Source organism: Leucoraja erinacea, chromosome 31, assembly GCF_028641065.1.
Source record: "Leucoraja erinacea ecotype New England chromosome 31, Leri_hhj_1, whole genome shotgun sequence".
Lineage (NCBI taxonomy): Eukaryota > Metazoa > Chordata > Chondrichthyes > Rajiformes > Rajidae > Leucoraja > Leucoraja erinaceus.
In genome coordinates this window covers 23,546,586-23,568,256 of record NC_073407.1, presented here as the reverse complement: position 1 = coordinate 23,568,256, position 21,671 = coordinate 23,546,586, and the positions used below count along the sequence as shown (strand labels likewise).

Below are 21,671 nucleotides of genomic sequence, written 5' to 3'. Positions count from 1 at the left end.
CTGAAGAAAATGAGAAACAGAAAATAGGTGCAGGAGTGGGCCATTCAGCCCTTCGAGCCAGCACCGCCATTCAATATGATCATGGCTGATCATCCAAAATCTGTACCCCGTTCCTGCTTTCTACCCAAATCCCTTGATTCCATTAGCCCTAAGAGCTATATCCAACTCTCTTTTGAATGCATCCAGTGAATCGGCCTCCACTGCCTTCGGTGGCATTACTGAGAGGATGCTCAATATTATGTCATTGTATTATGAAACTTAGTGGCAATATTCGTTGATTATGAACTGCTGAATTGTTCTATTCCTTAAAGTGTAGTTTAGTTTAGAGAGATACAGTGTGGAAACCGGCCCTTCGGCCCACCGAGTCGGTGCTGACCAATGATCCCCGCTCATTAATACTATCTTACACACTCTGGGGACAATATTTACAATTGTACCAGGCCAATTAACCAACTTGCCTGTACCGTCTTTGGAGTATGGGAGGAAACTGGAGATCCTGGAGAAAGCCCACGCAGGGCAAGGGGAGAAGGTACAAACTCCATACAGACAGCACAGTCAGGATCGGTCCTGGGTCTCTAGCGCTGTAAGGCAGTAGCTCTGCCACCGTGTAACCTGGTGCCACCTTTGGTTAAACTAAGATCGCAAGAAATCTTACTGCCTTTGTCAAATTTGTAAAAGCCCTGTCCCACTGTACGAGTTCATTCCAAGATCTCTCCCGAGTTTAAAAAGAAATCAAACTCGTGGTAAGTTCGGAGAATGAATGTAGCGAGTACGTCGGAGCTCGGGGACGTCTCTTAGCGACTCGTAACGCTAACGGCAGGTACTCGGGAAGACTCGCTAAAGGCAGGTAAGCTCGGGAAGACTCGTGAAGATTTTTCAACATGTTGAAAAATATCCACGAGAGCCCCGAGTACCGACGAGTGGCCATTACCGTAAATCTCTGAGTTCGAATCAGGGCAAACTCGGGGAGAGCTCTTGGAATGAACTCGTACCCTGGGACAGGACTTTAAGAGTTTAAGCTTGATACGCCTTTTAGGTGCAAGGTTATTTGACTGGAGTACAAAGTTTCCAGTCTGTGCCAATTCCATACGGTGATCGGCCACCAGGAGGCATAAGCGAGCTGTATAGATTGCCTCCTTGAGTTGGTGGCAAGTTAGCCCATCTGAAAGTTTCACACATATTACGTAAGTTGTAAATATCTCCCAACCCAGCCCAACATTTTGGAAAATTGTAGAGATTTAAATACTGAATGTAATTTCTGATAAGCCATTTTCAGTTCCAATCTTCAGAGGAATTATTTTGTCTCAAAATGTAGAGAGAATATATTTGTGCTGGAAGGAATCTGCAGATGCTGGTTTAAACTGAAGATAGACGCCAGAATCTGGTGTAATTCAGCGGGACAGGCAGCATTTCTGGAGAAAAGCAACCTTGTAAACCTACGCTGCGCTCCCTCAATAGCAAGAATACTCTATCCAAATACTGTGTTTAAGAAGGAACTGCAGATGCTGGAAAATTGAAGGTACACAAAAATGCTGGAGAAACTCAGCGGGTGCAGCAGCATCTATGGGGCGAAGGAAATGGGCAACGTTTCGGGCCAAAACCCTTCAAGGGTTGCCTTCAAGACGTTGCCTTCAAGGGTTTCGGCCCGAAACGTTGCCTATTTCCTTCGCTCCATAGATGCTGCTGCACCCGCTGAGTTTCTCCAGCATTTCTGTGCACCATCCAAATACTGTAATGGCAAAGAGTGTTGGCTGCCAACTTGTAGCAATGTCCTGCTAGTTGGGAAGAATGTCCTTCCTCAAATTAGGGGACTAAAACTGCACACAATGCTCCAGGTGTAGCCTCACTAGGGCCCTGTACAACTGCAGAAGGACTTGATGGTCCGAAATGGCCTAATTCTGCTCCTATCACTTATGGCCTCATGAGCTTTCTGGGTGTGATGGTATCACTTCAACCTGCTTCGATTGCAGGCACTGCTGTGGGAATTTGAGTCGGAGGAGAGGAGACCAGAACATCATGGCATATATTAAGTTGCAGGTATCTCCAAATGCACAAGAGCATGAAAAGCTTGGCTCATGATCAGAACCCCCCATTGTTTTAGCGATGGAACTCTGGCTGTGATCTTAGCAAAATCCTTCAAGTGGAACAGAAAAAAAAGAGTATTCACCAACAACATCAGCAACCCCTCAACCTCCAAATCCCACACTTTGAATTTTGCTTTCATTTTGCTGCCTGCAATTTATACTCACATGTTCAAGAAGGAACTGCAGATGCTGGAAAATCGAAGGTAGACAAAAATGCTGGAGAAACTCAGCGGGTGCGGCAGCATCTATGGAGCGAAGGAAATGGGCAACGTTTCGGGCCAAAACGAAGACGTTGCCTTCAAGGGTTTCGGCCCGAAACGTTACCTATTTCCTTCGCTCCATAGATGCTGCCGCACCCGCTGAGTTTCTCCAGCATTTTTGTCTACCATTTATTCGCACATTACTTGTTTCATATTCTTTAGTCAGAGGGTGGTGAATCTGTGGAATTCATTGCCACAGAAGGCCGTGGAGGCCAAGTCAATGGATATTTTTTCGAAGCGGAGATTGATAGATTCGTGATTAGTCCGGGTGTCGGGGCTTTTATGGGGAGAAGGCAGGAGAATGGGGTTAGGAGGGAGAGATAGATCAGCCATGATTGAATGGCGGAGTAGACTTGATGGGCCGAATTACCTAATTCTGCTCCTATCGCTTATGAACGTATTAACTTCTGAATTTATATATTTAAAAAAGTGAAAGAGGTGCCTTGGAATTAAACCTTGAGTGATTTCTGTGTGGCCTGTGTGGTCTGTTTCCGCGCTGTATCTCGAACTAAACGCAACTACTCGAGCATCCATGGTTGTGATGAATGCCAAAGGAAGAATGAGGGGTTTAGCAGCTTATTTCTGCTTCTAATCTCCTGTATTCTTGGGGAGGATGTTTTAGAAGTCAATAATGCGAGTCTGCGCGTTGGCAGACAATGTGGTGGATATTTTTGGGAGAATGTATTTATTGATGCGTCTAGGATATGTTCGAATCCATGTCCCAAAGTTGACGGGATCATATTACATTTTCATCTTCAGACTGAAGAAGGGTCTCGACCTGAAACGTCACCTATTCCTTCGCTCCATGGATGCTGCCTCAGCCGCTGACTTTCTCCAGCTATTTTGTCTACCTTCGTGTAAAATCAGTTCTGTTGGTAAATTGGTACATCACCATTTCCCAGTCATGTCACCATGTCTGCTTATTTAGTGCACTGCCCGCCCGCAATACACAACGTTCTCGGCTGAGTAAGTTTTACTGCCACTGCTTTACTTAATATGCTCATAACATAGAAACATAAAAACATAGAAATTAGGTGCAGGAGTAGGCCATTCGGCCCTTCGAGCCTGCACCGCCATTCAATATGATCATGGCTGATCATCCAACTCAGTATCCCGTACTAAACGCCTTCTCTCCATACCCCCTGATCCCCTTAGCCACAAGGGCCACATCTAACTCCCTCTTAAATATAGCCAATGAACTGGCCTCAACTACCCTCTGTGTGAAAAAAGTTCTCTGTGTGAAAAAAGTTCTTCTCATCTCAGTTTTAAAGGATTTCCCCCTTATCCTTAAGCTGTGACCCCTTGTCCTGGACTTCCCTAACATCGGGAACAATCTTCCTGCATCTAGCCTGTCCAACCCCTTAAGAATTTTGTAAGTTTCTATAAGATCCCATCTCAATCTCCTAAATTCTAGAGAGTATAAACCAAGTCTATCCAGTCTTTCTTCATAAGACAGTCCTGACATCCCAGGAAGCAGTCTGGTGAACCGTCTCTGCACTCCCTCTATGGCAATAATGTCCTTCCTCAGATTTGGAGACCAAAACTGTACGCAATACTCCAGTTGTGGTCTCACCTAACCTTGCAGTTTGTCATAATTCAGGTTACTACAGTCGGTTGGATGCCCCGTGGTTTTTCTCCGTGTTCAGAAGTGTAAAATCTGAAATATATCCATGATCTGCATATCCATGATAGACTAGACTAAACTAAACTAAATCAAGCTGCTGCCTCGGTGTCAGAGACCCAGGTTTGATCTTGACATCGGGTGCTTCCTGTGGAGTTTACACTTTCTGCTTGGGCTTCCTCCGGATTTTCCGATTTCCTCCCACATCCCAAAGATGTACGGGATTGAAGATTAATTGACCTCTGTAAATTGCCCCTAGAGAGGAGGAAGTGGATGAGAAAGTGGGATTACTTAAAGCCCTGTCCCACGGTGCGAGTTCATTCCAAGAGCTCCCCCGAGTTTAAAAAAAATCAAACTCATGGTCAGCACGGAGAATGAACGTAGCGGGTACGTCGGAGCTCAGGGGCGTCTCTTAGCGCTAACGGCAGGTACTCGGGAAGACTCGCTAACAGCGGGTAAGCACGGGAAGACTCGATTTTTCAACATGATGAAAAATGGCCACGAGAGCCCCGATTACCGACGAGCGGCCATTACCGTAAATCTCCGAGTTTGAATCGAGGCAAACTCGGGAGAGCTCTTGGAATGAACTCGTACCGTGGGACAGGACTATTAAACTAGTGAGAATGAGTGATCAACGGTTGGCATGGCCTTTGGTTTAGTTTATTTTAGTATATTATTGTCCCGTGTACTGAGGTACAGCGAAAAGCTTTTGTTTGCGTGCTAGCCAGTCAGCGGAAAGATAACACACGATTGCAATCGAGCTGTCCACAATGCAGATTGAATGAATGAATGAATGATACTTTATTATATTAAGGATAAAGGATCCAACATTTAGTGCAGGATATAACAATGAAGTCGATAGTTTGCTTAAAAAAGATCTCCACTGATGTACATTGGACTAATCTTCTTGATTACTACAGGTGTCGGGGGTTATGGAGAGAAGGCAGGAGAATGGGGTTGGGAGAGAGAGATAGTTCAGCCATGATTGAATGGCGGAGTGGACTAGATGAGCCGAATGGCCTAATTCTCCTCCTATTCCTTATGACCAGGATGAAAGGACCATTCAGTTACCTGATAACAACTGGAAAGACACAAAAAGCTGGAGTAACTCAGAGGGACAGGCAGCATCTCTGGAGAGAAGGAATGGGTGACGTTTCGGGCCAAGAGTCAAGACGCTCAAGAATGTTTTATTGTCATATGTCCTGGATGGGACAATAAAATTCTTACTTGCTGCAGCACAACAGACTACGTAAACATAGTACATAACGGGGAAGAGAACAAAAAAAATGGCCCTTCCTCAGACAGCTGGGAAGATACTGAAGGGCCTGTTTCCATATTGTATTTTTCAGTCACCCAATACATTGATTTCCTCACTGTGTTCGACAATCCATTTGCTGTGACATTTGTTCTTTTTTTATTATTTGTAAACTTTTAGAAACAACTGAACTGGGAAACAAGAAGATCATCAAATCGGTCCCCTTCATTTCCTACCTGTCGAGTTTGCTGGGATCCCAGATGCTGTCCGATGAGCAACCGATAGCCGGCGTGGAGATTGAGTGTGAGGAGAAAGGGCAGTGTCCTTCGACATGCCACCTCTGCCATCGGCAAGGCAAGGACCAGGCCAGTCCAACTCCTGTACTGCTGGAGATCACCAATATTATCCCGCTTTACCACTTGATCGAGAGCAACATCACCAAAGAGGTAAGTGCAGTGGCCCAGTACCAACCCCACCCTTTCCTCTACAGAATTTATTCATCAGTTCATAGGAGAATCATTGGGGGACAAAGTCGTGCAAAAAGTCTCGCATACTACTCAAACCAGGCTACTGCAGTCTCTACATCTATCACCGAGCTATAATTCTTGTCAGTGTTTATTCACACAGAAAACACCCAAGGGCCTGTCCCACTAACGCGGGGGCCAGGGAAAGCGGGGGAGCGCTGTCTTGAATTCACACCCGCGATGAACAGGAAGGTCAAAGACGACTTGCACAGTGTATGGTAAGTCCTGTAGAGAGAGAGGGGGGAGAAGGGAGAAGGAGTGGAAACACTTTTAAGAAGCCAGTCAACTTTTAATAAAGTTTAGCATTACCCGGTCGGTTTTCCTTGGTTCTGAGAACTCCAATGAGCCAATTAAAATGCCCGGTCAGCAAAGGAGATTGCCTACGGCTGCCCTCGAGTTTGAGTCGAGCGCAAACTATTCTAAACTCGCAAATTTGTTCGCCGTAGTGGGACGGGCCCTGTAGGGTTTAATTCCAAGGCACGTCTTTCATTTTTTAAAATATATAAATTCAAAAGTTCAAAAGCTCAAAAGTGATAGGAGTAATAGGATTAGGCCATTCAGCCCATCGTCAACTGCCCGCTGAGTTTCTGCAGCATTTTTTGTCTAGCATCCAGTTAGTTACTGGATTAAAATCACCAGTTTACTCTGTTTCTCACCGTGAAACATGATTGGCAAGCAAAGACTTGCAAGACTGAAATTTTAAAACAAAGGGAAAAATGAGGTGTGAGGATATTGATTCGAGGACTGATTTAAAGTGACTCTAAACTTGGATTTTTAAATCTGGAGGTTTTAAAGGAAAATAAGAAATGGAAGGAGACACAAGGGACTGTAGGGGTTGAGCATTTTTTTTTTTTTAATGTTATTTTTTTAAATGTAACAGAGATGGGATAGAAACAGGCCTTTCAGCGCACTGAGTGGATGCAGATCATCACAATTGTTCTTTGTTGGCCCACTTTCTTATCCACGAGGGGAATTCAATGAGCCTACAAACTCGCACGTTGTTGGGGTGCCCGGAACACCCGGAGGAAACCCACACGGCCACAGAGAGAACATGCAAACTCCACACAGGCAGCAACCCCAGGTCAGGATCGAACTCGGGTCTCTGGCACCGTTATGCTGCAGCTGGATGTGCTGGCTCTGGAGAGGGTCCAGAGCAGGTTTACAAGAATGATCCCAGGAGTGGTTCCCAATCTTTTTTTAGCTCATGGCCCACTTGGGATCTTTTAATTTTTCTGTGCCCCCCACCCCCCCCTGACATTATTGGTGGAAAAAAAGTACTTCAATATTATAATATCTTCCATAAAAATATCAGTGTCTATTAATTGCGCATGTATTCTCTTTTATTCTATTTCACAAACATCAAAAATATTTCAACTACATAGATTTAAATGTATTAGAACTGAAATTTAGGAGGCAGCAGGGTGGTAGCTCGATGGCCCCCTTCATTGAACCTGTGGCCCCCTAAATCCCAACATTTTTCTGTGGCCCCCCTGAAATTTGCCACGGCCCCTTTGATCTATAATGATAATTTGTCGTTTCTGGGCCTGTACTCGCTGGAGTTTAGAAGAATGACGGGGGACTCATTGAAATACAGAAGAGTGAAAGGCCTGGATAGAGTGGATGTGGAGAGGATGTTTTCACTAATAGGAAAGTCTAGACTAGAGGTCATAGCCTTAGAATTAAAGGACGTTCTTTTAGGAAAGAGACAAGGAGAAATTTATTTAGTCGGAGGGTGGTGAATCTGTGGAATTCTTTGCCACAAAAGGCTGTTGAGCCAAGTCGGTGGATATTTTTAAGGCGGAGATAGATAGATTTTTCATTAGTATGTGTGTCAGAGATTATGGGGAGAAGGCAGGAGAATGGGGTTAGGAGGGAGAGATAGATCAGCCATGATTGAATGGTGGAGTAGACTTGATGGGCCTAATTCTACTCCTACCACTTATCACCTCATGAGCAGTTCTACCAGCTGCACCACCATGCTACCTGAGCAAAAGACAACCTGGTCAGATTAATGGACGGTCCCGACTCCTAACGCCATTTTATCCATGTCCTTCCTCAGTTGCTGTCTGACCTGCTGAGTTCCTCCTGCAGTTTGTGTTTTGCAATGTTTGTAAAAAGCAGAAAACATTGGAAAGGAGGCTTGATTCAAGATAATTGAGTTTCTGTTGTCTAATTTGTGTGTTTTTTAAGCACACTGACAGTGAATGGTTTATTCACTAATTTGGTTTGACATTTTATTGTGCTGAAAATTAAAATGATGACAATAAATCTAACTTTGCACGGCCTTGACCGATAACCATGTCAATGTTTTGGCTGGAATAATTTTACTCTTTCCCAAAAACCATTAATAACCATAATGTCACTTTCTCCTTGAGATTATTTAACATGTTGAACTGAGTTGATTTAATTAGTTGGAAAAATAATGAAACACAACATGAATGGAGGCACGCGGTGATCTACGCTCTTGGGCTCTGTGTTTCAAATCCTTCAATACTTTCCAATGTTATTACTTTTGTTTGGAGATACAATGAGGAAACGGGCCCTTCGGCCCACCAGGTCCACACCGACCAGTCATCCCCGCATGTTAACACTACCCAATAACACTTAAGGGACAATTTTACATTTACATCAAGCCAATTCACCTACAAACCTGTACGTCTTTTAAATAGTCCTGTAGTTTAGTTTAGTTTAGAGATACAGCACGGAAACAGGCCCTTCGGCCCATCGGGTCCACACCAACCAGCGATCCCCGCACTTCAACAACAACTCCGACCCCCGACGCATGTGGCAAGGCATCCAGGCCATCACGGACTACAGACCCTCCAACATCACCCCCACATCCAGCGACGCCTCCTTCCTTGAGGAGCTGAATCACTTCTATGGCCGCTTCGACAGGGACAATCTAGAGACAGCCATCAAGGCTGTGCTACCTGCCGATCACCAACCCCTCACACTCACCCCCTACGACGTATACGTGGCACTGAGTAGGACTAATGCACGTAAGGCTGCTGGCCCTGACGGCATCCCCGGGCGCGTGCTCAGTGCCTGTGCTGCGCAGCTGACAGACGTCTGGACTGACATCTTCAACCTGTCACTTGCCCAAGCAGTTGTCCCCACTTGCCTTAAAGCCACCTTCATCGTGCCAGTGCCAAAACACTCCACTGCGGCAAGCCTCAACGACTTCCGCCCAGTTGCACTTACCCCCATCATCACCAAGTGCTTCGAGAGGCTGGTCCTGGCACACCTCAAAAGCTGCCTACCCCCCACACTGGATCCCTATCAGTTTGCCTACCGCAAGAACAGGAGTACGGAGGATGCCATCTCAACGGCACTTCACTCCGCCCTCTCCCACCTTGACAACAGAGACACTTATGTAAGAATGCTGTTCATCGATTACAACTCAGCATTCAACACCATTATTCCATCAAAACTGATCACCAAACTCGGTAACCTGGGCATCGACCCCTCCCTCTGCAACTGGATACTGGACTTTCTAACCAACAGACCCCAGTCTGTGAGGTTAGACAAGCACACCTCTTCAACCCTCACCCTGAACACCGGCGTTCCTCAGGGCTGTGTGCTGAGCCCCCTCCTCTACTCCCTCTTCACCTATGACTGCACACCTGTACATGGTACTAACACCATCATCAAGTATGCAGATGATACAACGGTGATTGGCCTCATCAGCAACAACGATGAGCTGGCCTACAGGGAGGAGGTCCAGCACTTAGCAGCATGGTGCGCTGACAACAACCTGGCCCTTAACTCCAAGAAGACCAAGGAGCTCATTGTAGACTTCAGGAAGTCCAGAGGCGGCACGCACACCCCCATCCACATTAACGGGACGGAGGTGAAACGTGTTTCTAGCTTCAGGTTCCTGGGAGTCAACATCTCCGATGACCTCTCTTGGACCCACAATACCTCTACTCTGATCAAGAAGGCTCATCGGCGTCTCTTCTTCCTGAGGAGACTGAAGAAGGTCCATCTGTCTCCTCAGATCCTGGTGAACTTCTACCGCTGCACCATCGAGAGCATCCTTACCAACTGCATCACAGTATGGTATGGCAACTGCTCTGTCTCCGACCGGAAGGCATTGCAGAGGGTGGTGAAAATTGCCCAACGCATCACCGGTTCCACGCTCCCCTCCATTGAGTCTGTCCAAAGCAAGCGCTGTCTGCGGAGAGCGCTCAGCATCGCCAAGGACTGCTCTCACCCCAACCATGGACTGTTTACCCTCCTACCATCCGGGAGGCGCTACAGGTCTCTCCGTTGCCGAACCAGCAGGTCGAGGAACAGCTTCTATCCGGCCGCTGTCACTCTACTGAACAACGTACCTCGGTGACTGCCAATCACCACCCTCCCCCCCCCACCGGACACTTATTATTATTTTTTTTTTTATTCAAATCGTTTGCTATGTCGCTCTTCAAGGGAGATGCTAAATGCATTTCGTTGTCTCTGTACTGTACACTGACAATGACAATTAAAATTGAATCTGAATCTGAATCTGAATCTGATTAACACTATCCTACACACACTAGGGACAATTTTTACATTTACCTAGTCAATTCACCTACAAACCTGTGCGTCTTTGGAATGCGGGAAGAAACCGAAGATCTCGGAGAAAACCCACGCAGGTCACGGGGAGAACGTACAGATGGCACCTGTAGTCAGGAATTACCCCTGGTCTCCGGCGCTGCATTCACTGTAAGACAGCAACTCTACCGCTGCGCCACTGTGATCACCCTAGTGTTAGACCTTTAGTCGAAAGAGGGCTAAATTTGTGAGTAATAATGTACTTAAAAGTAACCCAAGGTATTAAAAAAAAAACATAATAATCAACTTAACAATTTGATTCTTGATTAGGACGGGTGTCGGGGGTTATGGGGAGAAGGCAGGAGAATGGGGTTCAGAGGGAGAGATAGATCAGCCAGGATAGAATGGCGGAGTAGTCTCGATGGGGCGAATGGCCTAATTCTACTCTCACTTATGAACTTATTAACTCCTAAAATTGTAATTAAAGAAATGATGTACACGTTATAATAATATTAGGGCATCCCGTAAAATGACATTTAACACGTCAGAAATTAATTCCGTTGTGTTATATTTCAGAATATTTTTTTAACAATGTGATTCAGCAAGAGATGTAAACTTTATGTTGAGTCATAGTTTGTTACTTTTTGACCTTGCAGTGTTTGGGAATCGATGTCTGAATATGTTTGCCCTGTCTTCAGTTGACAGACTTGTCACTTTAACTGGCCATCTCAGGGCTATTCTCCATAGAGCCTGCAGAGCATTTTAGATATTCAAAACTGCCAGATATTTTTTTTAAGCTGTGGAGAAAACATTGATCAATAACCTAATATGAAATCAGAGAATTGCCTAAATGAATTAGTGATATCTTGAAATGCTGTTGTCCTTGTCAAGGCAGCCACGTCATTATGTACAAAAAGTTAAAAAATATATGAAGAACACAAAGGGTAAGTGCAGTCGACATCAAAGTCTGTGATTGGCATCATTGTTTTAATGAGTATATAGAGTTTAGGGTGGCACAATGTCGGTAGAGTTGCTGCCTTACAGCGCCAGAGACCCAGGTTCAATCCTGACTACGGGTGCTGTCAGTGCGGAGTTTGTACGTTCACCCTGTGACCACGTTGGCTTCCTCCGGGTGCTCTGGTTTCCAAAGACACACATGTTTGTAGGCCAATTGGCTTGGTAAAATTGAAAATTGTCGCTAGTGTGTGTGTAGGACAGTGTTCGTGTGCAGGATCACTGGTCGTCGCGAACTCGGTGGGCCGAAGGGCCTATTTCCGCGCTGCACCTCTAAACTAAACTATAGTGAGTATCCTGAACAGTTTTATAATTCAGGAAATAGGAGCAGGAACAGACAATGTGGGCTCTTGAGACACCTCTACCATTCAACACCATTTTCCTGCTTGATCTTTATTGCCTTTGATATCTCTGTAGGCCAACAAGTCTAAATCAGCCTTGAATATTTATTGACTCCATATCCACTGCTCCGACGGTAGAGAATTCCAAAGATTCACAATCTCCTAATAAAAGTGAATTCCTCCTGATAGAAGTCTAAGGTGGCCGAACCTTTTACTCAAACAACATGGCCTGTAGTCTAGACAGTCCATCAAGACCAACAGTGCCCCAGAATCGTACAGCACGCAAACCGGCCCTTCGGCCCAACTTGCCCATGCCGACTTATGTTGTCTCAAATCGGGATTTGCCATCACCTCCATTCCTACTTGGAAGATACAGGAACAATGTGTTAATTATAATTCATTTCCTTCTTAAATGTCTCAAAAATGCTGCTCAAATGTTGATGTTCTTTTCCTGTGTGCCTCAGTGTACGTTGGGACATTCCAAATTACTAATGAAACAAATAAAATATTTCTAGCACGTGTAGACATCCAGGCACAATCTTGAGGAACTCAGTTAATTGTTATTAGCAGTTTACATTGTCATAGTGTTACCGCAGTTACCATCTACACTTGGCGCGTTTGGCACATATCCATCTCAACCATTCCTATCCTTCAACCTTACCTATCCTTGTACCTGTACAATGCAGTGTGTCTATATTCACCAAACTTCTGAATTCTCTGGGGTGGAACCTTCTCCAAGACAGACGTGAAGCTCACCGTTTGACCTGTTTTTAGAAAATGTTAAATGGTCAGCTCGACATAGACTACAAGACCTACACCAAACCCAAACCAATTGGGAGCAGACGAGGGCATTCAATCCAATTTGTGATCCCAGCTACAAAGCCAGATGTGTACAGCAATTCGTTCTTCCCCCGCACAATTAAAGCATGGAATAATCTCCACCCAACTATAGTTACCCAACCAGATGCAACTAAGTTTAAAGTCTCTCTTTCTTCCCAATAACCCTTTCTGGCTTAAGCCCTCCCTCCACCACCTCCAGTTTAAATTCCATTTGGAATATTTTGGAGGGCCAAGAACCAAGATGACCCACATCAGAATCTCATTCTTCTGAACTACTCTTTTTTTTTTTTTCTCCTAGCTTATGCAGAAGGGAAAAAAATGTAATTATTTAAACCACAACACTAGCGTACACCACAGGTTCCATTTCAGATTTACTTCCTCCTATCTCTTCAATCAACTTAAATTTGGCAAAGTTGTGTTTCTACAGACAGAAGTGTGGAAAATATATATATATTTTTTTTTATTATTTGCAGATGGCACATTGGGATTTAGGAGGAAAATACCCTAAGCAACATAAACATATTTAATACTTAAAAATAACAGCTAAATCACAGTGTTAAATCATATGTGTGGAGGATTTCATCTTAGGAACTGTAGTTTGTTGTGCAATGTACATCGCTTGGTTCATTTAGTTTCTAGTTTAGTGTTAGTTTAGAGATAGAGTGCAGAAGCAGGCCCTTCGGCCCACCGAGTCCATGCTGACCAACGATCACTCGTGCATTAGCACTATGCTACACACCAGGGACATTTTACAGAAGCCAAATAACCCTCAAACCTGTACGTCTTTGGAGTGTGGGAAGAGACCAGAGCACCCGGAGAAAACCCACATGGTCACGGGGAGAATGTACAAACTCCGTACTGACAACACCAGTATTCAGGGTCGAACCCGGGTCTCTGACTCTGGAAGGCAGTAGCTCCACCACTGCGCCACCACCCTTGGATTTGATACTTTAGAGATATAGCACAGAAACAGACCCCACGGCCCACCGAGTCCACACCGACCAATGATCATCCCCTGTGTTGACATTAAAATTCCCCCTTTGTAGCTATGCCCTCTAGTGTCGGGGATTTCCAAGGTTCTGTGGCCACCCTATCTAAGCCTCTCATAATTTTACGTACTTCCATTGAGTCTCCCCTCAACCACCGATGTTCCGGAGGAAACAATCCAAGGCCATCCAACCTGAAACCTAGTAATCCAGGCCCCATGCTGGTAAACCTTCTCCTCTGCACCCTCTCCAAAGCCTCCATATCTTCCATTTAATGGGGCGACCAGAACTGCACACAATAGACCAATGGCAGCCTAAGCTAAGTCCGAAACATGTTCCCAATGTTGTGGGAATCCAGAACCAGGGGCCACAGTTTAAGAATAAGGGGTAAGCCATTTAGAACGGGAACGGAGAAACACTTTTTCTCTCAGAGAGTGGTGAGTCTGTGGAATTCTCTGCCTCAGAGGGCAGTGGAGGCAGGTTCTCTGGATGCGTTCAAGAGAGAGCTAGATAGGGCTCTTAAAGATGGCGGAGTCAGGGGATATGGGGAGAAGGCAGGAACGGGGTACTGATTGGGGATGATCAGCCATGATCACATTGAATGGCGGTGCTGGCTCGAAGGGCCGAATGGCCTACTCCTGTACCTGTTGTCTATTGTCTATTGATAGAGCTGCATTTGTTTGTGAGTGATGCTGGAAACATACCGCAAAGGGTTAATTGGCTTGATTTCATTGTGAATTGTACTTAGTGTGTGTAGGATAGTGTTAATGTGCTGGGATCGCTGGTCGGCACGGACTCAGTGGGCCTGATTCCACGTTGTATCTCTCAAGTAAACTAAACTGAACTATTACCGGAAAGGCAATAATGGCATCATCATCGCAAGTTCTGGAAGTGATAATTAGAAATGTCAAACATTTCCTTTTCTTTGAATCGGTCCCGGAATAATCAGAAATATGAAACACTGTTGAGAAGTCATTTGTTTTAAATAGAACTTTGGGTGGAGATATTATCTCATTATTTTTTTTTTTACTTTGACAATGAATATTCTGAACAGCGAGGGCAAGTCATACACCAGTGATCCTCTTACCTGCTAAACATGGGCCAATATTTAACATTTAAAAGAAAAACTATTTCCATCGGGTGAATAAAACTTTAAAGTTACCAAATGAAAAATGTCAATCAGAGCAGACTGAATCAGGGACATGTGCCTTGAATTGGAGACTACTTTTTAAATATAAATGAGTGGAAAGAACATCTTTGCATTAAAAGAACAACTAATATTTTTATAAAATATCAGCGACTCTGGTTTGATTGACTAAATAATGCTTTTAAAAACCACATAACTATGAACTAATATTTTGATAGCTTACTGAAGGTTTAAATACATTTAATCAAATCAAAGTGTGTCTGTAACTGTCTGTACCTAAAATTAAGTCATATGACCTCAAAATGTTGCCGGGACTCCAAGATCTGAGCTGTGGGGAGAGGTTGAGCAGTCTGGGACTCTATTCCTTGGAGCGCTGGAGAATGAGGGGTGACCTTATAGGGGTGTAAAATTATGAGAGGAATAGATCGGGTAGACGCACAGAGTCTCTTGCCCAGAGTGAATCAAGGTCCAGAGAACATAGGGTGTTTCCACTGGTGGAAGAGCCTCGGACCAGAGGTCATAGCCTCAGAAGTAAAAGGCTCTCTTTTTAAAAAGGAGGTGAGGAGGAACTTCTTTAGTCAGAGGGTGGTGAATCTGTAGAACTCATTGCCACAGAGAGCTGTGGAGGCCAAGTTAGTGGATATTTTTAAGACGGAGATGGACAAACTCTTGACTAGAACGGGTGTCAAGGGTTATGGGGAGAAGGCAGCAAAATAGGATTAGGAAGCAGAGATCAGCCAGAGTGGACTCGATGGGCCAAATGGTCTGATTCTACTCCTATAACCTGTGAGCTTGTGTTTAAGGTGAAGGAGAAAAGATTTAATAGGAATCTGAGCGTGGTGGGTGTATGGAACGGGCTGCCAGAGGAGGTAGTTGAGGCTGGGACTATCCCAATGTTTCAGAAACAGTTGGACAGGTACATGCACAGGGCACGTTTGGAAGGATATTTGCCAAACACAGGCAGGTGGGACTAGTGTAGATGGGACATTGGACGTGTGGGCAAGTTGAATTGACCTCCACTGACTTCTGTGGCAGAGAATTCCACAGATTCACAAGTCTCCGTCTGCAAAAGTTTTTCCTCATCTCAGTCCTAAAAGGCCTACCTCTTATTCTTAAACTGGTACCCCTGGTTCTGGACCCCCTCCCCATCAATCGCCTTTACCAGCTTCTCAAAATTAATTAAATCAGGTTTGCTGGACACGACCTGCCCCACACAAAGCCACACTGACAATCTGCAATTAGCCTGTTCCCTTCCAAAGACTATTAAAGCTGTGCTGTTGTCTGAGTGCCCAGGACAACATGACATAATATCCCGTGCAACACTCTACAAGAGATCGTATCATCAGTGCAAGCATGTCTTACAACCAAATGAGCCCAGTCCAATTCCCAAAGCTAACTCTTGGACCTGGATGTGGTTGCAAGTGCATTCCACTCTCGTAATCGCGTTTCATCTGCGCAACACAGAACAAAACTCGTTCCACGTGTCTGAATATCTCACCCCACGTTTAAACAAAACTTGAGGTATTTGCATAAACTTCTATGATCAGTACATTCTACCATAATCCTACCGCAACTAGAGAGCAGCCCTGAACTACTATCTACCTCATTGGTGACCTTCGGACTATCTTTGTTCCGTCTTTGCTGGCTTTATCTTGCATTTAACGTTATCCCCTTATCATGTATCTGTACACTGTGAAGGGCTCGATTGTAATCATTTGTTGTTGTTCTGCTGACTGGTTAGCACGCAACAAAGGCTTTTCACTGTACCTCGGTACACGTGACAATAAACTAGACTCAACTAGGATTCCACAGAAAACTTCACTGGTGAGACTTTGCAACTACAACGTGGCCATTTTTAAAATTAATTTGTTGCATTTTTTAATTTAAAATCTTCTTGCAAGAGAACAGGACTATTTTGGGTCAAGACCCTACTTCACTGAAGAAAGCTTTTGACCCTAAACGTCACCTATTCCCTTTCTCCAGAGATGCTGCCTGCAATGCTGAGTTACTGCACCATTTTGTGTCTACCTTCGGTGTAAACCAGCATCTGCAGTTCCTTCCTACTTGCCGCAAGAAAGTGGCGCAGCGGTAGAGTTGCTGCCTCACAGCGCCAGAGACCCAGGTTCGATCCTGACTACGGGTCCCACTGAACATTCATTGCCAGAGACTCATTTTGGAATTGAGACAAGGCATCATGCTCACTTCCTCAAAATGGGAAAGTACTGTTCATTTCAGAGTTAGACCTAGTACAGTAGAAATTATTGATACAAGCCAAATCATCTAGCTTTCTGCTTCCAAAAGCAATCTAAATTTCCTATCAATATAGTTTTAATTTAATAGAAACCTGAGGGGTAACTTTTTCCCACAAAGGGTGGTGGGTGTATGGAGATAGTTGTGGCAGGTACTATCGCAACATTTAAGAAACATTTAGACAGGTACATGGATAGGACAGGTTTAGAGGGATAAGGGCCAAATGCAGGTAGGTGGGACTAATGTAGATGAGACATGTTGGCCAGTGTGGGCAAGTTGGGTTTAAATGCTGTAAGACTCTACGACTCTGACACTATGCCTTTCAGTATTTATTATCCATGTTACTACCCACATAGTCAAAGCAATACAGTCAGAAACTATCAGGATGTAAGTCTATTCTCTGGAAAAGCATTTACTAAATGTATTCCTGTCATCATTGTGCTGTTTTTATGATTCATTGTAAATCAATCCTGTCAGTTTCACAACTTGATAGCTCTCTCCTGTTGAGCTATTTGTTCGAGTTAGTATTTTATATTAACATTAGTATATTGAAAGACATATTCTAGAGTGACACATCAGAGAGCGTTTAGAGATACAGCGCGGCAACAGGCCCTTCGGCCCACTGAGTCTGCGCCGACCAGCGATCCCTGCACATTAACACACAGATTCAGATTCAATTTTAATTGTCATTGTCAGTGTACAGTACAGAGACAACGAAATGCAAACACACCCGGCACAATTCACATTTATAGCAAGTCAAATTCCCTACAAACCTGCACGTCTTTGGAGCGTGGGAGGAAACCCACGCAGGTCACAGGTAGAGCGTGCAAACTCCGTACAGACAGCACCTGTGGTCAGGATCGAACCCGGGTCCCCGGTGCTGCAAGTGCTGTAAGACACCAACTCTACCGCTGAGCCACCGTGCCGTCCTGAAACAAATTTCGAATTTATTGAAACTAGTACAGAAAAAGCTAGTCATCTCCTCTCCCCATCTCCTCGTCAAAACCTATTTTTATGTTCATTGCGATCCTGCCAATTAACAACAGGGAATGTAAAAAGATTTTAATTTTGATGAACTATATTTTTTCCTTGCACTGACCAAAGTTGTACAAAATTTTCAAGTTGCAGTTTAACTTGTAGTAAGCATTATCTTCCCAGCAGGGAAGTAGTCCAGTGTAGTTCATGCAACTTTGAAACATCTGCTTGGTGGTAAAATGAAATTTCACTGCTTGTCGTACATTTTCTTTCATTTATTAATTTGACCACTTGTCAAACAATATAAAAAGACAAATAACAAAGGCAGTCAATAAAGTTTTACAACTAGCTATTACGATGCTGTTAAAAATTTATTTTCTTTGCGTCTGGCTATTTAGTTTAGAGATACAGCGCATGAACAAGGCCGAGTCCCTGCCGACCGGCGATCCCTGCACGCGAATATTATCCTACACACACTAGGGGCAATTTACAATTTTACTGAAGCCAATTAACCTACAAACCTGCGCGTCTTTGGAATGTGGGTAGAAGCCAGAGCACCCGGACAAAACCCACGTGGTCACGGGGAGAATGTACAAACTCCATACAGTCAGCACCCGCAGTCAGGATCGAACCTGCGTCTCTGGTGCTGGAAGGCAGCAACTCTACCGCTGCACCACCATGCCACCGACTTAGTATCTTGAACATTTATTCCAGAGCGGCACGTCAGAGACCGTTCCATTATTGAAACTAATATCGAAAAAGCTATTAATCTATTCAAACCCATCATAACATTCTATGAGATCATGGCAATTAACCACAGAGAATGTAATCCCATTAGATGGAATGTGTCTTGTACTATTTTAACACTTTATCCGTGCTCTGGGTGTTCATAATTTGAACACCCAGAGACATATCTTCCCACATACACAATGGCACAGTTGGTAGAGCTGCTGCCTCACACCACCAGAGATCTAGGTTAAATCCTGACCTCGGAATGCTGTCTTTGTGGGGTTTGCACACTCTCCCTGTGACCGGCTGGATTTCATAAGTGATAGGAGTAGAATTAAGCCATTCGGCCAATCAATCCTACTCCGCCATCAATCATGGCTGATCTATCTCTCTCCCTTCTCCCCATAACCTCTGACACCTGTACTGATCAAGAATCTATCTCTGCCTTAAAAAAATATCCACTGACTTGGCCTCCATAGCCTTCTGTGGCAAAGAATTCCTCAGATTCACCACCCTTCAACGGTTTCCTCTGGTTTCCAACACCCCAAAGAGTTTATAGGTTGATTGGCCTAGTGTGGAGTGGACGAGATAGTGTGATAACATAGGACTACTGAGGACAGGTTATCAGTGGACGGCATGGACTTGTTGGGCCGAAGGGCCTGTATCGCTAAACCCAAAAACACTGTTTTAAGAAAGCGATTTTGTAGTTCTTAGATCCAACATGAGCAAGCTCAGGTTTAAATGACATGTGCCACTTTTTGACGAAATTCGCAATCGCACTTTATCCCTGTTGCATCAATGAAAACATTCCGGGTTCTGAAAGCTGACTAATAGAAAATAAACTTTGTATTCTTAAATAATCAATTACCGTTTATCTTCCAATTTGCCTGTGAATAAATAATCTGAAAGAGAAAATATTGAAGTACTTCCAAGGTCAATTTGTTAGTGCGTGGTCTTGGTTTAATCCTTAGCTTGCGGTCGTAATATGATGGACTTTTTCAGTAGAAATTGCAGAAATGTCTACTTTATCCTGAAGAGAGACACAAAATGCTGGAGTAACTCAGCGGGACAGGCAGCATCTCTGGAGGGAAGGAATAGGCAGCATCTAGGGAGGGAGAGAAGGAATGGGTGGCGTTTCGTGTCGAGACCCTTCTTCACTCTGAAGTCTAAAGAAGGGTCCCAACCCGAAACGTCACCCATTCCTTCTCTCCAGAGACGCTGCCTGTCCCGCTGAGTTGCTCCAGCATTTTGTGTCTCTCTTCAGTGTGAACCAGCGTCTCCAGTTCCTTCCTACTCATTTAGTCTACTTTTATCCATCTATTTCAACTCAAATCTGTTGAAAAGATTGATTTGTTTCTCATTCTGTCGATCAAAGCCAAGTATCTAGATCGGTGAGACGGGTCTTGGTGAAATATGGTCTCCAATCCTCAAAGTGACTATATTATCTCACCAAACAGTGGATTCTGAATTACATTGCTCTCCATGCATGTATAAATGTGATGGATCTTTGAAATAATTTTCCTTAATAGAAACAAGAAACTGCAGATGCCGACGTCCACGTGAGGGCGCAAACTACTGGAGTAACGTGTTGGATCACTGGGGCAACACAGTGGCCCAGCGGTAGAGTTGCTGCTGCACAGCGCCAGTGACCCGGGTTCCATCCTGACTACGGGTGCTGTCTGTACGGAGTTTGCACTCTCTCCCCGTGACTGTGTGGCTCTTTCCCCGGTGCTCTGGTTTCCTCCCACACTCCAAAAAAACGTACAGGTTTGTAGGTTAACTGTCCGTGATAAACTGTCTCAACTGTAGGACAGTGTTAGTGTGCGGGGATCGCCGGTCAGTGCGGACTCGATGGGCTGAAGGGCCTGATTCCACGCTGTATCTCTAAACTAAACTAAACAAATAGGCAAGCATCTTTGGAGAACATGGATAGGTGACATTTTGGATCGCGAACCTTCTATAATTTTGCTTGTTGTATAAGCTGTTATTTCTACACACCCAAAGTATTTCAGTAACTGGAGCTAATGTTATCATGATAACATGAACAGGCAATCTCAAATGTATTGGTCAAATATTATGTAGGGCCTGTTTAACTCCCGATTCTACCTTTGTACATGGTGTCCATTCACATTTGGACTGAATACATAGAAGAACCACCCAATGTTGATCCATAGGTTTTATGTGAGTAGTTGGTTTGTTATACTTGACCCCAGCAAATTCTACACTTCCCTCATTTAGGCTGATTGAAAAACGCCTCTCTAGATTCAGTCATAGACTGATACAGTGTGGAAACAGGCCCTTCGGCCCAGCTTGTGCATGCTGGCCAACATGTGCCAGCTACACTAGTCCCACCTGCCTACGCTTGGTCCATATCCCTCCAGACTTGCCCTATCCATGTACCTGTCTAACTGTTTCATAAACGATGGGATAGTCCCAGCCTCAACTACCTCCTCTGGCAGCTTGTTCCATACACCCACCACCCTTTGTGTGAAAATGTTATCCCTCGGATTCCTCTTAAATCTTTTCCCCTTGAACCTATGTCCTCTGGTCCTCGATTCCCCTACTCTGGGCAAGAGATCCCCCTACACTGGGCCTCTATGTTCCACATCCGCAATTGAGAAATTAGCGTGGAAATGTTACCTCGATTGAATACCATCACGAGCATGAAGCCGATGACTGTTCTGGAGGCCAGGAATAAGATGCATTAAGCGATAAATGCACCCAGTCTTATAAAATGAACTACCCTCAGGAGCCTTTACACCGGGACTTGGCGTGTTAAGACTTAGTGTCCCCAAGTGTGCTGTATACATTTATGAGTTGCACATGCATAAATGCTACCTCGGACTTCAAGCGGACTTTCCCTGTAGCACCATCTCATTAGGCATGGTCTTCCACAACCCAAAGTGTTGCTCCTTGTCTGAATGCCTGTTGATATGTCCATAAAACACTGAAATGACACCTCAGCAACTTCTTAACGAGATGAGTGATTTCCTTTCATTGACTTCTGGTCCACATTTATTAAAATTGGCGTGCTGTGAACCTTCAACTCAACTAATCCTTTGTCTGTAAGAGAGTCTGTCCTCAGACAGCAATTTGTCACCTCGCTAAGCTC

The 21,671-nt window shown here is 44.5% G+C and overlaps 1 protein-coding gene across 1 annotated transcript in view; it reads left to right on the top strand.

Annotated features, from left to right (window-relative positions):
* Positions 1 to 21,671, top strand: part of LOC129712119 (astrotactin-2-like) — an 863,305-nt gene that overhangs the window by 544,962 nt on the left and 296,672 nt on the right. Inside the window, 1 exon segment of the mRNA XM_055660334.1 lies at positions 5,401 to 5,666. Within this exon segment, the coding sequence (XP_055516309.1) occupies positions 5,401 to 5,666 (266 nt within the window).